Source organism: Lissotriton helveticus, chromosome 1_1 (assembly GCF_964261635.1).
Source record: "Lissotriton helveticus chromosome 1_1, aLisHel1.1, whole genome shotgun sequence".
Taxonomy (NCBI): domain Eukaryota; kingdom Metazoa; phylum Chordata; class Amphibia; order Caudata; family Salamandridae; genus Lissotriton; species Lissotriton helveticus.
In genome coordinates this window covers 1,398,049,259-1,398,066,987 of record NC_136057.1, presented here as the reverse complement: position 1 = coordinate 1,398,066,987, position 17,729 = coordinate 1,398,049,259, and the positions used below count along the sequence as shown (strand labels likewise).

The 17,729-nt window shown below is 50.6% G+C and overlaps 1 protein-coding gene and 1 long non-coding RNA gene across 10 annotated transcripts in view; one reads left to right on the top strand and one right to left on the bottom strand.

The window, feature by feature from the left end:
* Window positions 1-17,729, bottom strand: part of LOC144826009 (uncharacterized) — a 425,789-nt gene that overhangs the window by 227,502 nt on the left and 180,558 nt on the right. The gene's annotated exons all lie outside the window — the stretch shown is intronic.
* ELAVL3 (ELAV like RNA binding protein 3) overlaps window positions 1-17,729 on the top strand; it is a 133,316-nt gene that overhangs the window by 88,595 nt on the left and 26,992 nt on the right. For all 9 annotated transcript variants that reach the window (XM_078684191.1, XM_078684192.1, XM_078684242.1 and 6 more), the window contains exons 4-5: window positions 7,891-8,044; window positions 8,391-8,616. In XM_078684191.1, the coding sequence (XP_078540317.1) occupies window positions 7,891-8,044; window positions 8,391-8,616 (380 nt within the window). The remainder of the gene's footprint in view (window positions 1-7,890; window positions 8,045-8,390; window positions 8,617-17,729) is intronic.

Below are 17,729 nucleotides of genomic sequence, written 5' to 3'. Positions count from 1 at the left end.
ACACTAGCTCAAATTAAGCACTGGTGTCCGCCCTTACCTTATGCAGACACCCAACCTTCTGCTGAACATATTTTTGCTGACTGCACCCGATCACCAACCAGATGGATGGTGGTTTCGGCTAACAGCAGACATATTTTGGAGCTGCATGAGTGAGGTAGGTGCTTGGGTGGAAGGTTTCCGGCGCAAGTAAATTGTAATATAATTTATGTGCTAACAGCAGGAGCACAAGAAGACTTTCGGACTGCTGTTTGGAGTTCAACCTCAACCTGTGCAAACTGTACTAATTTGGGGTGTAAATGTAAATCTTGGTTCTCCCATGCTCCTCAAATTTAGGCTTTTACACTGTCAGGCATCTTACACTTCGAATTGCAGTTGAAAATTCTGCTTTGCCCGACATCCAATGCCCTAGATTAAGGCAATAAGGTACATCTGGCCTAGAGAAGAGGGCTCTGTCCTGCGTTTAAATGATTTTAAAATCCTGCTGCCTGGTTCTCGCTTGATATCTCAACATATCTCCGTTTTGCCTTTTCCTACTGAGGCCAGGGGTCTCTTTAGAGCCATGTGTATGATACACTGGTCACCTTCCTGGACCGCCTAAATTCATTATCTGCAAGCTAGGAATGTACCATCCTCGCCATGCCCTCCCATCCGCCCCTTTGTCCGCCTCCATATGCATAACTTTCCTGGGAACAGGAAAGATGGATGGCCTACTTCGAATCTTGCATCTGTACTATGGAAAGCCTTGCCACCCACTTTGGAGAAAGTTGCTGATTTCTGCCATTTCAAAAAAACCTGAAAACTTCGATTTTTCATTCCTACTACCAATAAGGAACAATGACAACCAATGCCAAGAACCCATCACAGTTTACATGGGCTATACACAAGATAATAAAAGTAACCGGGAAATGCACTTGAGGTAGTGACTTGTCTTTGTGACTGGGGGTGAATACTTGCATTGTTCAGCCGAAATCATTTGTTCCTTTTGCTTTTGTCCCGGGTCACAGGCACCAATCTTTGAAATTTAGCTCAGTGGAGAACTGTCCGCGCTGTGGGAAAGGAGCGGAAGAGATGGGTTTCAACCTTTACCTTCTTATGGCACCTCAGTAGGGAAATGAATGCCCCCACATTAGAGGTATGTGTGGAAGCCGCAGGTCACAGGTTCCAATCTGGGTGAGAAAATCGAGTTCGTTCCATAAGTAGAGCTCTTAAGCTATGCATCAGTTGGTCAGTTTCTTTTTGTGTGTTTTGAGCTACCTTACCTGTGCTAGTTATCTCTGTGTTTGCGCGGAACAGGGATGTTCACTCACATGGGGAGTTGCTAGAAACATTTATAGAAGCTATTTGTCTGATGCTACGCTATATTAACTTTACAAGTATCCCCAGGGCAGAGGTCTGGGAGAGAATTATTAGTCCGCATTTCGGGTTGTGCAGACGCCCCCTGCCGTCCTTTTCAGTAGTCCAATTTCTCGACTAAAAAGAAGGGTCGGCGCTTCTCGAGAAATAGGCCAAAAAGCCGCCACCACCGCAGAAACCAGCTTGAAATGTGGTCCAGGGCTGATGGATGATGCCCGAGTTGCTATGGCAACGGGAGGATGGAGTGGGAGGGGGGACTCCAGGGACCCCGGGGGTGCAGGGAAATAAATATAGAGCACAGATGCATTCCGGGAAAGGCGAAGCTGGACCAAGGAAAAGAATGTACGAAAACAGTGGAAAGGAACATTACACACACGCACGCACCCTCTTCGCCTCCAATTACACGCTGTAAACAACAGAACTGAATGTCTGGACCCAGTGCTGGCTGGAATAGCGGGCGCTGGAAGTCAGGCTTGAGGTGTGTTGGCAGATCCTTGTGTTTGTGTCGCAGAGTCTGAAGCACTGCATGTCAGAAATAAGGTGCACCAGGCCCCGACTCTAGAGTGGCGAGAGTGCAGATCCAGGCGGTGTAATATTCGAGCTGGGTGCGGCGTTCGGCATTGGAGCAGCAGGGGTGATTGCACTGACAGCCGTGGGCCCAGTACCTCCTACAGCCAGCCCCTCGGGTCCGTGCACCCGCACTGCTGCAGTCGCACTACAGCGGTCATTAATCACGGTGCTTCTGCAGTGCGCGGCGCAGGGCGGATGCAGGAGGGAGGAAGGGGGAGGGAGGGAGGCTGGCTGCATGTGATGTGCAAGGACACCGCAGGCCTCGATTCCACGGGGCCACTCCATGCTGGTACGGCATGCCGCGCACGTGGGCGGCGGCCCAGGTACACTACAGAGGCCGCCATTTTATCCGTTGTTTTCTCAAGCCAGGCTGCGCCAGGCGGGTACAGCGGGCCCAGAGAGGCTCCCTAGTCCCTTGGCTCCTGCCGCAGGCCCGCTGGGTCTCCCCCGAGGGCCCACGGTACCCTCGCATGCCCAACTTCTGTGTCTAAGGCTGGCGGTGACTTGCCGCAATACTTGGGTGCTATGTTAGCTGCACGTGTCCCCGAGCGCTTTCAGCATCTGGGTGCCCTTTACTGCTCCGGGGTTCTTGTTGACCAGAGGCATAGTGCCAATATCAGCAATACTCCCCATCTCATATACAGCAATGCCATTGGAAATAAACCACACAAAACATTGTTTGTGGAGAAAATTGCTGCAGGTTTATTTGCATAACAAATATGCCAAACATGGTGGGTTTTCTTACGGGCGGGGGATCCAAGGGCAGGCAGTCCCTCCTCTGCCTGATTAGCCAAATTACACTGTGGCCTTCGCCAATTGGTGCTTACCAATTTTGGCGGAGAGGGTAACCCATCCCACCGGTGGACCACCAGTCCACTCCCCTACTCACGGCAGAGGGGGCGGAGCATTCCAGGCAAACCCCGGTTGCTCAGGCTTACAACCGCCCGTAGGACTAGCAGGTTGCCGTCGCTCCTCCAGGGTCCAGTACGACGACTTCCTGGGGATATTTGGCATGTGCATTCTTTGTTCTGCTGAAGAGGGTACCCCGGAGTACCTTTCCGCCTCTGGATGCCACCCTGTAACTCCACCTGCAACACAAAATAACACATTAGAACACAACTCCCACCCAAACCCTGCACGTACGCCGGGTCGGTAGGGAGGGAAACAGCGTCAAGGGCAGCCACAAAGAGGCCGCCAGGTGGGCGGGTAGAGGCACTCATACCGCATCCCCTCCTACCCCTGACAGGAAATGGCGCGGACCCAGGGGGTCCCCCAACAACTAGACTGACTCGTGTGCAGAGGCGCAACTAGAGTCAAATTTCGGGCCCATTAACATTCACAAGGTCTTTTAAAGACCTGTGAAGTGCTCGGGTGCGGCTGTGAGCGGACCCAGGAAGTGTCTCATCCCGGGCTGCCACACACGACGGGGGGGGGGGGGGGGGGCTTGGCTGAAGCCCTTTGAGGCCAAAGGGTGTTGCGGGTCTGCTCGTGTGCCCTCATGTGGCACTAAGGTGGCCGCCGTCTATGAGGGTCCCCTTCATGGACAACGGGCAGCCAACAAAGGCAGCTGTTGATATTGTATTGATGTGATGTGTTTCGTTTTGATTAGAGCTGAGTGCAGAGCTTTAAGTGGGATGAGAAAACTGAGGGGTCTCTCAAAGGGGCGTGGCCGATGTAATTTAGGGCGTCGCTTAAAAACTAAAAATCTGTACTTAGCATAGTGTTCCACCTGACTTGTATTTTGCTGTTTCGGTCATTGCATCCATATATTTGAAACAACAAGTAGAATTACACATACAACAAGTCAGGGCTATTGGCTTTGTCAATGGTTGTTAGTTGCATATTATAAATAAGCAACAACTATGGCTTTGTTGTATATAATATTGAAAATAGTTCAGTTCTGAAATGACGAGACTGTGAAAGAACTAAAACGAGCTTCTTCGAAGTTACATCAAAGTCTTTGAGCAGTGGTACTGCTGCAGAGTTAAGATTTTCTTTTCCAACCTGAGGGCGAGGGCAGAAATGGAGAGCCCAATAGGGACCGTCTCGGCACCTGCTTTTAAGAACTGCTGGTGCTTAGCACCGGCGAGACCCTGCCCACTTAAAGCCCTGGGTGAGTGGCATTGGATGGTGGCCGTCAAAGGTTGCTTAGGCAATGTTTTGGCTAATGGTGGCTTACATTATATAGAGGCTGGTGATATGCAAAATGGATCAGAGTGGAACATTATGTGAATGGATTGGGGTCAGGGTGGATATTAAAGTTTACAAGTGGATTTGATGTATGCAAAGGTTTGAGGAATCCTTAGTTCTACAGGAACAGTGGCCCGGGGATCCAGATGCAGACGTGAAGAGCCCAGTGGGCTCCAATTACGGCTATCCTTTTATTACACAGCTAGAACTTGGATACCTGTTTCCCCTGCTTGCATTGGTGCCCATGGAACTCTTGCCACACCACTATGAAACAGCAGTCTACACAAATTCCTTTAGTTATTTCTTTTTATGTACTGCAAACTAGGCATCAGAGCACGTTACAGACACATAGGCCAGATTTTACAGAGACATCCAAAACCAGTAAGTCAGAAGGGGGTTAATGGTACAGGAATAATAACTCACTGAAAGGTGAGAAGCATTACAATTGTATTTTATGAAGTTTAAAGATGGCGAAGGACCAGATGAACTGTTTCAGAGGGAAGGTTTTTACCAGGTTGGCGTCTCTAGAGGAACCACATTGGCTTGGCTACAAAGACAACGGTTTCTCCAGTCAGGAGCAGTTTCTGTCTCTTAGAGGGGTAATCCTCCATTCTAGAGAGTCCGGTTTCAAGACAGCTCTTACTTCAGTTGGAAGCCGCAGAAGTGTGATGACAACAGGAGTACTGTGGTTACATGGTTTGCGCTCTGTAGCCAGCCTTGTGGAACCATCCCGAGGGCCACATTGGAAGTCTGGAAGGGGGCAGGGGGTGCTGAAGACTGAAGGATTTTCAGTGTACCTATCAGAAGAAACAATCATGTAGTCTAGCCTGGAAAGGAATAGAGACTGCACCACAATTTGGGAGTCCAACTCGGGGATCAAGACTTTGAATTGTCGTCTTTGTGTCAGTTGAAAAAGAGCCCTTCTTGTAGCTTCTTAATGAGACCAGGAAGTTTAAGCATTTTGTCAAGAATAAATCCTAGGGATTTGGAACACTCATCCATAGAAGTCTGCAGTTGTGGATGGTCAGGAAGCCCATGCTGGGTTTGAAAGGTCTGCTTCTGTGAGGGGCAAGTCTAACCAAAATTCTGCTTTTGTAGGGTCTCATATCAGAGGTTTTTGGATAAACCAAGATTGTATGCACTTAATTGTCTGTGTTAAATGAAAGATGTCTTGAGGGGAGAAAACTTAAAGGCAAACCCGAGTATCAGCAGCATGCCAATGATAAGAAGTACGTGAACTCTTGATAAGCGTCTTGAGGAGTTCAATGTGGAGATTACCAAGAGCAGGTGAGAGGATTGAGCCCTGTGGTGCTCCTTGAAAGAGCAGTCTAGTGTTCAAGAAAGTTTCACATTCTTATCGGGTGACACTGGTTTGTAGGTTAAGAAGCAAATGAGTACAGTAGGGCTCTATCCTTATTCGTAAGGTCCTTTACGGTTTCAGTAGAGGATGCGATCAGAAAGCATAAATCACCAGATAGAAGATTGCACAGGGCATGATCCACTTACTTCAGCAGAGTTATCTTGGTGTTGCAAACTGATTGAAATTCCGATTAAATGTGATTTGGTATTATGGTGAAAAAGTGAGCAACACGCCCTGTATACGTCTTATCTTCTTGAACCCTGCATATTAGTGAAGACAAACCACCTCTGTAGACCACAGCTAGGCACTCCTCCTTCAACTAAGCTCACGTTGAGGCAGTCTTTGGACTCAATGTGTGGAACCACATCTTTGTGGTACACCTTGGCCATCAGGATGGATCTATGAGTGAAAGGTTCAACGCTGAGAAAAGTGGCAATTAGCACAAAAGTAGTTGAAGATACCTGAATTTAGACAACTATTTATAGTACATACAGACATCTCAAACCAGGATTTGCGATCAAACCGCCCAACTCAAAATAAAAGGTCAAGAGTAGCCATTGGCCTCCATCAGCTGCCAATGGCTACCATGAGGTCAAAACTGGCTCACAACTGACAAAGTGTGTCACACCATTACGTGGGCTTTGAAACTGATATTTTACTACTAATTTGTGATCAGCTTTATCCTTCACATTGACTACAAGCCCATAAAATATTGAAAGGTGAGCGACCAAAGTAAATGTGATGGAGCTAGACTTCATCATGGAACACAGGGCAGAATGCTCCCATTCGGACTAACCCTGGGCGGTGAACTCTGTTCCGCTTGCGGAGTTTGCAGCGTTTTCTGCACTCCTCGTTACGCGGAGATTCGAAAAACTCTGCTTCGCGTTGCGAAGCAGAGTTATTTTCCTCGCTCGCGTTCGCCAATGTCAACTTGGCGACCGCGAGCGTGGAAAATCAACATTGCGGTAAGATTTCTCAACGCACGGGGGGGGGTGTCAGGTTTTTCACTGCGAGTGGTCGCGCATTCTCGCGACAGCTTGCATTAAGAAACTGCCCGTTCGCGTTGAGAAAGCTGCAGCTTGAGTAAAAATCTACTTGAGAGGCAGAAAAGGAAAGCAGGGACTGATTGCATTGTACATGGTGCCTTTCGCAATGATTTCACAGTACGGACATGCATCAGGCACTGTGCAATCACCGCATTTTTCTATTGTACTCCGCCGCTTGTGGAGCTCTGCGTAGTGCACCAGAGTTTTTTTGCACTTCGCGGAGTTCCGCGTAGTGCAACCCCGCGAACTCCGCCCAGGGTTAATTCTGACTAATTAACATGGAATTAGTTCTCTTTCCCAGTGTAATATGATAAGGTAGTTCTGCGATGGCAGAAAAACAGTGTTGTATTTTGTAGCATCTTTGTCCTCCAAAGTTGTCCCTGGTCAAATTTCCACCTGAGGCCACTAGTGTTTAGTGCTTACCGGATGAATTCCAGGGTCTTGCTAGGTGCAGGACATATTGCCTAGCTATGGGTAGACCACCCAGGTGGTGGTGATCTATGGTAGGTTCAGAGACCACCTTTTCACTGTGCAACTGTTTGTGAGAGCCACCATCTGTCATACAAAATCCATGTAGTCGCCAATAAAAGAACATTCTTCAGCATCACAGGTGTGTGGTAACAAATGACTGAGTTTCATGTTTAAAAGCTTAAAGTCACAAGCTTTGCAAAGATCATGAGTTGGCATAAGAATGACGACCTAAGCTTTGTGAGGCTTCCCTACAGATCTAAAATGAACTCATTCATTGGGCAGATGGTAATTGCCAACTGTGCCATACTATGCTTTCTTATGGGACCACTATTATAAGTAATAACTTGGGAACCACATGGGGTAAAGGCTCTTGTTTTATTTGTAGATCTTTATGCAGACTCTTCAATTCAGCAAAGAGTAGACTAAAGAACCTGGCATTAGAAAATACCAAAAGCTGGAGAACTGTAGTGTTCACACCGCATACTTCTTTACAATAACACACATCTCCTCAATTCTTTGTCTCCTCCCTCTTTCTTTCACTACTGTTGCAACTTTGGAAAACTCTGTCTGACTTTGCTATATGTTTATGATGCCTGGGCAATGTGCGCCCTAGGCCGTAGCTGGTATGGGATAGGCCAGCTTTTATTTTACTCTTTTAATGCAATGCCCAGTGAGATTCAATGTTGCCTCTCTTTGGGGGACTGGATAAAGGGAGGACAGGGAGGGAGTTGGAGAGAACATGGAACTCGGATTTAAAGAAATCAGAGCCATGTGCACACAGTATAATGTGTTATCGTATGTAGGCATACAGAGAGATAGCCTCTAGTAAGAAAACCTATTTACCAAGTTAGGTAGGCCTGCTGGGCCCTTTCTAAGCCCTCCTTTTCTTCTACTCCACAGGTGTCCTACGCTCGGCCAAGCTCTGCCTCTATCCGAGACGCCAACCTGTATGTGAGTGGGCTGCCTAAACCCATGAGCCAGAAAGACATGGAGCAGCTGTTCTCTCAGTATGGCAGAATCATCACCTCCCGCATCCTGGTGGACCAAGTTACAGGTGTGTGCCAGTGGCAGCAGGGGGTGCTGATGCACCATAGGAAACTTATACAGAACTGGGAATGACGGCTTTAGCTCATCAGAATCACAGCTGTGCCAATTCTCCTCAGTCTACCTTGACAGCGCACCCTGCTATTCCAGTGCTGGGAGCCACAAGAACGCCCTGTCCGAGTACCAGAACTGCATTCAGCACTGGTGCTGTTCTAGTACCGGGACCCACAAAGAGCTCTCCCAGTGCAAATCAGTGCTGGCCCGAGCATCCAGCTCTCCTAAAGGAAGCACAGTGATGATCTTGTTTCCAAAATTCACAATGCCAGACTTTAAGTGTTTTCTCCCTTTCCATGCAGGTGTTTCCAGAGGTGTTGGCTTCATCCGCTTCGACAAACGCATAGAAGCCGAAGAGGCCATCAAAGGCTTGAATGGCCAAAAGCCACTTGGTGCCAGTGAGCCAATCACTGTTAAGTTCGCCAACAACCCGAGCCAAAAGACAGGGCAGGCGCTGCTCACCCACCTTTACCAGACCACAGCAAGGCGATACACCGGCCCTCTGCACCACCAGACGCAGAGATTTAGGTGAGTACCTGGAGGAGGGCATGTCCCGGGGCAACAGCAGGGAAACCCTACCCATGAGAAAGTGTCCCCTGGTGGAGGAGGGCGCGGGGATCATTCTATATGTATAGCTAATCAAAGGGGTCCCAGAAGGGACAGTAAATCAAAGTGAGAGCTGAACTAGGAGGAAGAGTAAGGAGAGCCAATCAAAAGGTATGCCAACCTAGATGATGTACAAGGAAGAGCTAGGGCAGGGGTGTAGAAAAAAGAATCAACTAATAGGGCAGCCAATGACAGGGAGATCCACGCCAGGGGAAAACAACCAAAGGAGGCTCTGACGGGAGAGCTAGACCAAAGATGGGCTGTCTCAAAGGTCTGCAGAGACGAAGCCAACCAAATGTGAAGGGAAGGAAGAGCAAATCTAGTCTGCATCACTTTAAGAACAAATCTAGAGGGCAGGGAGGAAGCGCTACCAACACAAGGGAGCACTGAAAGACAGAATGACTAAGGGAAAAGCCATGGATAGCCAACAGAAGGATCAGCTAAAGAGAACAAGGCCAAGGGAGGGGTGGGGTAGAGGGAGTACCAACCCAAGAGGCAAAAAATGGAGTGCCAACACAAGGGAGGTGGGTAGAAGAGCAATCCCTGCAAGATGGTGAGTCACAACATGAGGCAATAGGGGGTGAGTCAACACAAGAGGCACCAGAGGAAAGCCACAGGGTTCACCAGACAGAGAAACCGCCCATGTCCCACTGGAGTTAAAGTGAACTCTGGACACCACAGGGAGATCCACCATAGGATAGGGAGCGCTGGAAGGAGAACTCGGGGGGCACCAAAACGAGAACCAACACAGAGGGCACCGGCGGGAGAACCAACGCATGAGGTAAAGGAGGGAGGGCCATCATCGGGTTCACCACCAGAAGAGGCAAAGAAAGCTGTACAGGAAGGAAACATTACTTTTAATCAGAGTACCCCTTCATGGGAATTTTCATTGATGTCATAAGCGTGCAATAGTCCCACAGATGTGCAAGATTCCATGCATTCTTTACAGTGTAAAATATGATATCTTTGTCACTTCAAAAGACATTTTTATATGTCAACAATGTATGCGAGCCTATCTGCAGGCAATACTGATCAAATTTCATTTAATATTTTCCATCATAAAAAAACATTTCAATTCTAAATCCTCATTAGTGGTGGGGCAGGAGGCTCAGAAGTACCTGTATATGACTACACAGCACTGCCTGAGCCCTGGCTCCCTGGCTTCTAGCTCTGGCGAGGTGGAGACATCTAGCAGCTCATTACGAGAGGGGCTTTCAAGCCGTTCCCGCTGGGAGGAGTGGGCAAGCGTGGTCGCTGGCACATGCAACAAAGAGTGCTATCAACAGGCTGCAGGCTTGAGGGGCCCACTGTGCAGCCAATCCTTCTTCAATCCTGAGGGACTTATGCTTGGACTACAGTTTGGAAGCAGCATGCCTCACCTTGCAGTGCCCCTACCCAGGGCAGGGGGGGGGCTGGGACTGAAACAAACATAAAACTGACCCTCCATAGCGAATCAGATGGTTAAATAACTAGATTGGCCCACATTGTGCAAATATGGGTCGTTTTGAATTTTTAAAGACGTACTTATAAAGTGTTCTGCAAAGCGTGGGAGCCTGCATGTATTTGAGCTTGCGGCAGCCAATGATTGTGGTACTATCGGGTAACAGTGACAACTGGCCCACCAAACAGCCCCACAAAAAGCATTAAAAAACCTAAAACGAACCACACACTGCCTCCTCATAACGTTGCCAGATTGCCCTATAGGTGAGTCCGACCCTGCCCGTACCCACTTTTTGACAGAGTGTGCACCCCACCTGACAGCACCAGAGATATGTATACCTGGAACCACATTGTGTGATGCTGCTGGTCCAAAGCTCTAAAGTTTCCTACAAAGAAGGCCCGCGAGGCTGTCTGGAATCGAACCCAGTTTTGTAGTCACTCTTGTTGCCTGATCGTGTCCCCATCAGGTTCCTTATGGGAATCCAACTTTGAAACAACAGCTGTGGCACCCAACACAAAAGGAAGAACAAATGCCCAAGAATGTGTGCCCAAGAGGAACAACATTCCCCTCTTCGCCCCAGTCTCCTCACTTGTATAATATTTAGATTTTAGACTAGCTGGATTTTCTGAGTCTTGCCCTCACTGACTTCAACTGATTTTTTCATCTCTGTGGCCTGATGATGGAGCACTTTTCCCATTCCATGCCACATTCGAGTTGTGCTAAATTGAGTTTTTATTTTAAAATATGTATTCAATAGTGTCCGGGATTTCCTTTGTCTTTGTTCTCAAGGCCTAGGAAATCTATCAAACATACTATCACATGTAAACTGGAGTTTATTTGATCGTTTTGTATCATTTTACCCGCAGAAATGTACCCTTTTCTAGACATCTAATACACCACCAGGAACAGTATATGAGCACATTCTGGATTTCACTAAATTATTATATACAGCAAACTGCTGGGTCCTATTTGCTCTTTATTTTTATACAACAATTTACAAAAGTTTTTCTTTCATTTAAACCTCTCTCCTCCCACATGAATTCCTATCGTACGTACTCGAATAGTAATAGTATCAATATACGTGTTTGTTCCCAAAGTCAAAATAGTCCCCCTGTCTATTTATTAATTAAATGCAGATAACCTTGGTTGACCTAATAAGAATGTCTTCAATGAACAGATCATTTCTGCTACGCTAGGCTGTTGATGGTGTTCAGTATCCTTAAGTGAGGGTTTCTTTGACGCTGTAAGGTTCTCGCAATATCTGTCTTCAATGGCTTGCAGGTTGTGGCCTGACTTTTCCCAAGTTCGAGTGTCTAGAATTGGAGAGAACAGTATTGTTTCTCTCCATGATGACCCTCCTTATGGGTCCCCTAGAGGTAATGGTGGTTTAAAATTGAAAGAGTTCTTCCCAGCACATTCTGCCATCATATCTCTAATTTCTAATAATATGGCACCTTCCCGTTATCCAGGCAGTCCTCCTGGCCCGCGATAGGCCAGGGTGGCATGGCATGTTTGTAAAAGTAAAACAAAATTAGAAAAAATCCAAGACTTCAATTATTTGGAATTAAATCCACAAACAAGCATGGCAGCCTTTCTCTGCCCTCTTCCACAGGACTGGCACGCCACCTAAAAATAAAGACATTCCTGAGGAGAAAATAAAGAAAAACAGCATTTGGGTAAGAAAAAAAGGTGTTTCGGAACCCTTGAACTTGTTTGGAAAAAAAAAGATTCTAAAGCGAATTTCCAGTCAGAAAGACAAAACCCACTCAGGGATCCTTTATACATGAGCTGGAACAAAAGTACTGAAGAAACTACCACTGCGAGGCATGATGGGATAGAAGAGTTCTGCCCTAAAGACTCGGTGTCACATTTTAGCTCTGCTGCAGCCTCAATGATACTGGTTCCTTATTTTATTTATGTGTTCACATTCGACTAGTTTTGCTTTTGTCAGATTATAGTTTAATTGAAATTGGATCAACTTAGTCTGCAGATAGGCTTGCAACATTTAAAAGGTCTTTTTTTATTTTTACAAAACGCTTTTACGATATTAAGTATCAGAAAACTACTCTTGAATCTCGCAAACAGACAGGACTATTACATATTAACGACTATCAATGAAAATACCATGATGGCGAGAAAGAGCCAGTATAAGATGGTACAGAGAACAGGGCAACCAGAGAACTCCATCCTGCAATCAGCTGAGCACCACCACAGGCCTCCCCTAGGAAGTACCCAAGTGCACAATGAGTGCACAGCAACAATCTCAAAAACCTTCTGTTTCATGTCAGGTTTGCCTATTTGTATTACTTGTGTTACGTCTTTGGGTCCCAAAGCCATGCACTGCAAGGTAAGGGTAGGAGGGGGAAATGTAGCAAAGGGGGTCATTGTGAATGTGGTGGGAGTGTTCATGTGGGGGTGGTTTGACTGGATACTAAAGACATCCATATTGTGCTGTAGTCACAGAATGAGGGAATCATCTGCCGTGTGTGGTACCAGTAGGGACTCACTTCCATATGCAATAGCAGCACGGATTGGAGAGTCTACTGACCGCATGGAGTGAGGGACCAGTCCACCCACTAACATCAGTACATAGGGAGGCCCTCACACTCCCGGCCTGACACCACTGCATCCTGAAAGACTCACTGTTCAGACCCACCAACACTGCAGCCGAGGGACTCGATCCGCAGCACCGACACCATCGCAACCGAACAACTCTCTGTCCAGACCGGACACCATTACAGACCAGCACACGCTCCTGTCCAGCCCTGACACCATTACAGACCAGCACGCGCTCCTGTCCAGCCCTGACACCATTACAGACCAGCACACGCTCCTGTCCAGCCCTGACACCATTACAGACCAGCACGCGCTCCTGTCCAGCCCTGACACCATTACAGACCAGCACACGCTCCTGTCCAGCCCTGACACCATTACAGACCAGCACGCGCTCCTGTCCAGCCCTGACACCATTACAGACCAGCACACGCTCCTGTCCAGCCCTGACACCATTACAGACCAGCACGCGCTCCTGTCCAGCCCTGACACCATTACAGACCAGCACGCGCTCCTGTCCAGCCCTGACACCATTACAGACCAGCACACGCTCCTGTCCAGCCCTGACACCATTACAGACCAGCACGCGCTCCTGTCCAGCCCTGACACCATTACAGACCAGCACACGCTCCTGTCCAGCCCTGACACCATTACAGACCAGCACGCGCTCCTGTCCAGCCCTGACACCATTACAGACCAGCACACGCTCCTGTCCAGCCCTGACACCATTACAGACCAGCACGCGCTCCTGTCCAGCCCTGACACCATTACAGACCAGCACGCACACGCTTCTGTCCAGCCCTGACACCATTACAGACCAGCACGCGCTCCTGTCCAGCCCTGACACCATTACAGACCAGCACACGCTCCTGTCCAGCCCTGACACCATTACAGACCAGCACGCGCTCCTGTCCAGCCCTGACACCATTACAGACCAGCACACGCTCCTGTCCAGCCCTGACACCATTACAGACCAGCACGCGCTCCTGTCCAGCCCTGACACCATTACAGACCAGCACACGCTCCTGTCCAGCCCTGACACCATTACAGACCAGCACGCGCTCCTGTCCAGCCCTGACACCATTACAGACCAGCACGCACACGCTTCTGTCCAGCCCTGACACCATTACAGACCAGCACGCGCTCCTGTCCAGCCCTGACACCATTACAGACCAGCACGCACGCGCTTCTGTCCAGCCCTGACACCATTACAGACCAGCACGCGCTCCTGTCCAGCCCTGACACCATTACAGACCAGCAGCACGCGCTTCTGTCCAGCCCTGACACCATTACAGACCAGCACGCGCTCCTGTCCAGCCCTGACACCATTACAGACCAGCAGCACGCGCTTCTGTCCAGCCCTGACACCATTACAGACCAGCAGGCGCTCCTGTCCAGCCCTGACACCATTACAGACCAGCACACGCTCCTGTCCAGCCCTGACACCATTACAGACCAGCACGCGCTCCTGTCCAGCCCTGACACCATTACAGACCAGCACGCGCTCCTGTCCAGCCCTGACACCATTACAGACCAGCACGCGCTCCTGTCCAGCCCTGACACCATTACAGACCAGCACGCTCTCCTGTCCAGCCCTGACACCATTACAGAACAGCACGCGCTCTCCTGTCCACCCCTGACACCATTACAGAACAGCACGCTCTCCTGTCCAGCCCTGACACCATTACAGACCAGCATGCGCTCCTGTCCAGCCCTGACACCATTACAGACCACCATGCGCTCTTGTCCAGCACTGACACCACTACAGATCAGTGTGCACTCTTGACCAGCCCTGACACCATTACAGACCAGCATGTGTTCCTGTGCCCTGACACCATTACAGACCAGCATGGGCTCCTGTCCAGCCCAGCCCTGACACCACTACAGACCAGCATGCACTCCTGTCGGGCTTTAACACCATTACAGACCAGCGTGCGCTCCTGTCCAGCCCTGCCACCCTTACAGACCAGCATGTACTCTTGTCCTTGCCCTGACACCATCACAGACCAGCATGCGCTCCTGTCCAGCCCTGACACCATTACAGACCAGCAAGCGCTCCTGTCCAGCCCTGACACCATTACAGACCAGCATGCGCTCCTGTCCAGCCCTGACACCATTACAGACCAGCATGTACTCTTGTCCTTGCCCTGACACCATTACAGACCAGCACGCGCGCCTGTCCAGCTCTGACACCATTACAGACCAGCATGCGCTCCTGTCCAGCCCTGACACCATTACAGACCTGCATGCGCTTCTGTCCAGCCCTGACACCATTACAGACCAGCAGCACACGCTCCTGTCCAGCCCTGACACCATTACCGACCAGCATGCGCTCCTGTCCAGCCCTGACACCATTACAGACCAGCACACGCTCCTGTTCAGCCCTGACACCATTACAGACCAGCAGCACACGCTCCTGCCCAGCCCTGACAACACTACAGACCAGCGTGCACCCCTGTCCAGCCCTGACGCCATTACAGACCAGCAGCACGCGCTTCTGTCCAGCCCTGACACCATTACAGACCAGCATTCGCTCTTGTCCAGCACTGACACCATTACAGACCAGCGTGCGCACCTGTCCAGCCCTGTCACCAATACAGACCAGCACGCGCTCCTGTCCAGCCCTGACACCATTACAGACCAGCAGCACGCGCTTCTGTCTAGCCCTGACGCCATTACAGACCAGCAGCACGCGCCCCTGTCCAGCCCTGACGCCATTACAGACCAGCACGCGCTCTTGACCAGCCCTGACACCATTAGAGACCAGCATGCGCTCCTGTCCAACCCTGATACCATTACAGACCAGCATGCGCTCCTGTCCAGCCCTAACACCACAACAGACCAGCGTGCACTCCTGTCCAGCCCTGACACCATTACAGACCAGAATGCGCTCTTGACCAGCCCTGACACAACTACAGATCAGCGTGCACTCCTGTCCAGCCCTGACACCATTACAGACCTGCATGCGCTTCTGTCCAGCCCTGACACCATTACAGACCAGCAGCACACGCTCCTGTCCAGCCCTGACACCATTACCGACCAGCATGCGCTCCTGTCCAGCCCTGACACCATTACAGACCAGCACACGCTCCTGTTCAGCCCTGACACCACTACAGACCAGCACGCGCTCCTGTCCAGCCCTGACATCACTACAGACCAGCGTGCACCCCTGTCCAGCCCGGACGCCATTACAGACCAGCAGCACGCGCTTCTGTCCAGCCCTGACACCATTACAGACCAGCATGCGCTCTTGTCCAGCACTGACACCATTACAGACCAGCGTGCGCACCTGTCCAGCGCTGACACCAATACAGACCAGCACACGCTCCTGTCCAGCCCTGACACCATTCCAGACCAGCAGCACGCGCTCCTGTCCAGCCCTGACGCCATTCCAGACCAGCACGCGCTCTTGACAAGCCCTGAAACCATTACAGACCAGCATGCGCTTCTGTCCAGCCCTGATACCATTACAGACCAGCATGCGCTCCTGTCCAGCCCTAACACGACCACAGACCAGCGTGCACTCCTGTCCAGCCCTGACACCATTACAGACCAGCATGTGCTCTTGACCAGCCCTGACACCACTACAGACCAGCGTGCACTCCTGTCCAGCCCTGACACCATTACCGACCAGCGTGCACTCCTGTCCAGCCCTGACACCATTACAGACCAGCGTGCGCACCTGTCCAGCCCTGACACCATTACCGACCAGCGTGCACTCCTGTCCAGCCCTGACACCATTACAGACCAGCGTGCGCACCTGTCCAGCCCTGACACCAATACAGACCAGCACGCGCTCCTGTCCAGCCTTGACACCACTACAGACCAGCGTGCGCACCTGTCCAGCCCTGACACCAATACAGACCAGCACGCGCTCCTGTCCAGCCCTGACACCATTACAGACCAGCATGCGCTCTTGACCAGCCCTGACGCCATTACAGACCAGCAGCACGCGCTCCTGTCCAGCCCTGACACCATTACAGACCAGCATGCGCTCCTGTCCAGCCCTGATACCATTACACACCAGCATGCGCTTCTGTCCAGCCCTGACGCCATTACAGACCAGCAGGACGTGCTCCTGTCCAGCCCTGACACCATTACAGACCAGCATGCACTCCTGTCCAGCCCTGACACCATTACAGACCAGCACACGCTCCTGTCCAGCCCTCACACCATTAAAGACCAGCACGTGCTCCTGTCCAGCCCTGACACCATTACAGACCAGCACACGCTCCTGTCCAGCCCTGACACCATTACAGACCAGCACGCGCTCCTGTCCAGTCCTGACACCACTACAAACCAGCATGCGCTCCTGTCCAGCCCTGACACCATTACAGACCTCCACGCGCTCCTGTCCAGCCCTGACACCATTACAGCCCAGCATGCTCTCCTGTCCAGCCCTGGCACCATTACAGACCAGCACGCGCTCCTGTCCAGCCCTGACACCATTACAGACCAGCAGGCACTGCTGTCCAGCCCTGACACCAATACAGACCAGCACGCGCTCCTGTCCAGCCGTGAAACCATTACAGAACAGCACGCGCTCTCCTGTCCACCCCTGACACCATTACAGACCAGCACACGCTCCTGTCCAGCCCTGACACCAATACAGACCAGCACGCGCTCCTGTCCAGCCCTGACACCATTACAGACCAGCACGCACTCCTGTCCAGCCCTGACACCAATACAGATCAGTGTGCACTCTTGACCAGCCCTGACACCATTACAGACCAGCATGCGCTCCTGTCCAGCCCTGATACCATTACAGACCAGCATTCGCTCCTGTCCAGCCCTAACACCACTACAGACCAGCGTGCACTCCTGTCCAGCCCTGACACCATTACAGACCAGCATGCGCTCTTGACCAGCCCTGACACCACTACAGACCAGTGTGCACTCCTGTCCAGCCCTGACACCATTACCGACCAGCGTACACTCCTGTCCAGCCCTGACACCATTACAGACCAGCGTGCGCACCTGTCCAGCCCTAACACCAATACAGACCAGCAAGCGCTCCTGTCCAGCCCTGACACCACTACAG